General features: G+C 48.2%; 1 protein-coding gene across 1 annotated transcript; it reads right to left on the reverse strand.

Moving 5' to 3' along the window:
- Positions 1-1,172: 1,172 nt before the first annotated feature.
- Positions 1,173-2,053, reverse strand: H257_00918 (hypothetical protein; the record flags this gene model as incomplete). The annotated part of the gene is made up of 4 exons (XM_009823852.1): positions 1,173-1,253; positions 1,280-1,795; positions 1,852-1,904; positions 2,017-2,053. The coding sequence occupies 4 exons, from the start codon at positions 2,051-2,053 to the stop codon at positions 1,173-1,175; spliced, it is 687 nt and encodes a 228-aa protein (XP_009822154.1).
- Positions 2,054-2,778: the final 725 nt, after the last annotated feature.

The following is a 2,778-nucleotide window of genomic DNA, read 5'->3' on the forward strand; positions in this document are numbered from 1 at the left end:
TGAAAGGCATTCAGATTAAGACACGTAGAAATAAATACCTCCAAAACGTGTGGTTTGCTTTGGTTGTTGACGAAGCTCTCTGTGAATGTCCAAGACCAAATGATTTAAAGCGCATTTGCATGCGTCCTCGGAGTCAACAACGGGACAATGGCGGCAAGTGAAGCATCGCCCTATCTTGTGGGAGGATATCATTCAACTTGGTTGAAGCTGCTTCTCAATGATTTAGCCTCGTTGTTCTATCCCAACGAGCTTGGGACAATGGGGATTTACTTCCTGGATTGGAGAGTAATCGGAACAAAGTGCAGATGTGATGTCCGAGTACAGTAGTTTTATCAATACGAAAGTACGCATTTTAATGCGTACTCTGATGTAAATCAGATTTGAGCTACTATGGGAGCAGCCTTTCGACCGGAAAAGGCCAGAGTGGTTATTAACAATATATATGATAATTGATTATTTTAGAATATCTGACTAATCCATTTTGAGTTCTGCAAGTATGCAAAAACGTTACTGACATTTTTACTGGCGTTCCATTGGAAGAAAGAACCAAAATGTGTCCAATGACACGCGCAGGGAAGGCCGTTGAATCCATCGAGGGCCCATGCGCCATGCAAGTTTTCGCGGTTGTTCCGGCCTCCGAAAGCGTGCAAATGGCATGTGAAGATGGCCGAATAGGCAAGGACACATTCCGAAATCTCTGTGACTTACTGAGCTCTGTGGACGAAGTTTGAAAATCATAGTACTGTATGACCAAAATATGTCATCCTCTGCTGGCCTGCCTGTTAATACTTCATTCAAGTACTTCGAAGTAATTGCTAACAGCATAGACAGTTGCAACTACTACTAGTAATAACATAACATTATCGAAGTACTAAGCTTAGTGTAACCCTAACAGCACGGGGGGATACTAGCCATCGTCCCCATCCGCAAACTAACTGCGCAGTGTGTACTTACTACTCGAGTACCTAGTATGTACGAACCAGCTCCAAATTCAGTCCACCTTGATAGAAGAACATCCTCCTTATACGTCCATTGGTCAACTACACTGTACTATGTACTAACCCCAAAACTGGTTATTTACCGCAACATGGTGTCTTGCAACGTCGCAGCACTACGAGTACTACACCCTCCGAGTAGTATTACACAACTGGACCACAACTACATCCTTGTTATCACAGCGTTTGGATCCACGCCGCCAACGGTGTCACATCACGGGCGTACATGGCAGCCCCTGTGCGGATGTTTTCAAGGAACTACGCCAGTGGGCGGGCAAACGCACCTTGGGGCGGCCGACCAAGAACACTTCGACCGCCGTGACGGCTTGTTCCGTCTGGAAGTTTGCGATGGGCACACACAGGATGCGCCCCACGACGATCTGCGAATACTGTGCGCTCAAAGCGTCCCAATTGGCTTGCACATACTCCGATGCGACAGTCGATCTGTCGGCTGCGACACTGCCGAACACGCTGTGGATGTTCTGGCTGCGGACACCTCCCGCCACGGCCCACTCCAACGAACGTGTCTTGAGCTTCACAGATGGAAACCGGCCCAGCGCGCCCAGCACATGCAGCTTTTCATCGATAAAGTCGCTGGTTTCGTACGCCTGGAGGAGGTGCGCAAACGCAGCGTTGGGCTTGGACGATGTGCGCACGCGGATGCTGTACACGACCGAGCGCAAGTTGGCCGAGAGTGATGCCGGGGCGGAAATGCAGCGTGGAAGAGCGCCGAGGCTTCCGCCACCACGGCCGGGTCGTTGGCAGCAGCCAGCATAGCAATCATGTCGCAGTGGAAGTTTCTGGTCAGGTCTTGATCCGTTGGACGCGCGTCCCACGTGAATTAGCCCATCATGACCACGTACAGCCGCCGTAGATATTTGCCGTCACTGCCACATTGAGTTGGGGCATCTATTTCCGAACAAGGGAGTTCAAGGAGCCCGGGCTCCTCAACATATACTAAGCTCATTTCAAAACATAACGTTATATGTCAGCATTCCTTGTTCATGTCGGTCATACAGACCTCGTTGGCAAGTTGCCAAGTTGCCAAGGGATGCCATCATAGACTTGGATCCCCGGGAGCGCGAATGAGATTCAAGCACGAAGCTGTGATGCCTGCCGTGACCAAGTGAATTGGTTGGGGTTACGAAAATTCCACGAAACCCATTATCCAGAGGCGACTCCTGTGACGCCCGACACTGTCGGACTTCTTACGCGATGGTTTGGCCACATACAATGAGCAAGATACTTCGAATTAGATTGGTTGGGATTACGAAACTCTGACGAAACTATTTGTTTCGCATGAATTATCCCCAACTATTGTGCATCTATCCCTCGACAATGGTACACCATGATTTGAACGAATCAACGACCTTTAATTCTTCATAGTGATGTATTTGTGTCCTGTTCCCGCATCTCCCGGATGCAATATTTTTATTGTGCATGTTTTTGTGGTGTACTCGGACGACATGTCAACATGCGCATATATCGAAAAAATGGACGAACTTTGATGACGCTTTTCTCGAGCTGTGTAATATTTACAACAACACAACTCGTACTACTCGATAGTCCATCACTAGCTCAGCCTATGCAGCATGGTCTGTGCATACACAGCTCTCTCTGGCACGAGGCATCTCGCATGTACAGGGAACGACGCTGAGTAGCGGCGTGATGAGGAGTTGTGATTGGACAGAGACGCGGTTCGAATTGACCAATTGAGGCTCACAAAACCAAAATATAAAAGAAGTATCGAATGAAAAAAATGAGCTTTGAATATAAGATTACA

This window comes from Aphanomyces astaci (assembly GCF_000520075.1).
Source record: "Aphanomyces astaci strain APO3 unplaced genomic scaffold supercont1.1, whole genome shotgun sequence".
Classification (NCBI taxonomy): domain Eukaryota; phylum Oomycota; class Saprolegniomycetes; order Saprolegniales; family Verrucalvaceae; genus Aphanomyces; species Aphanomyces astaci.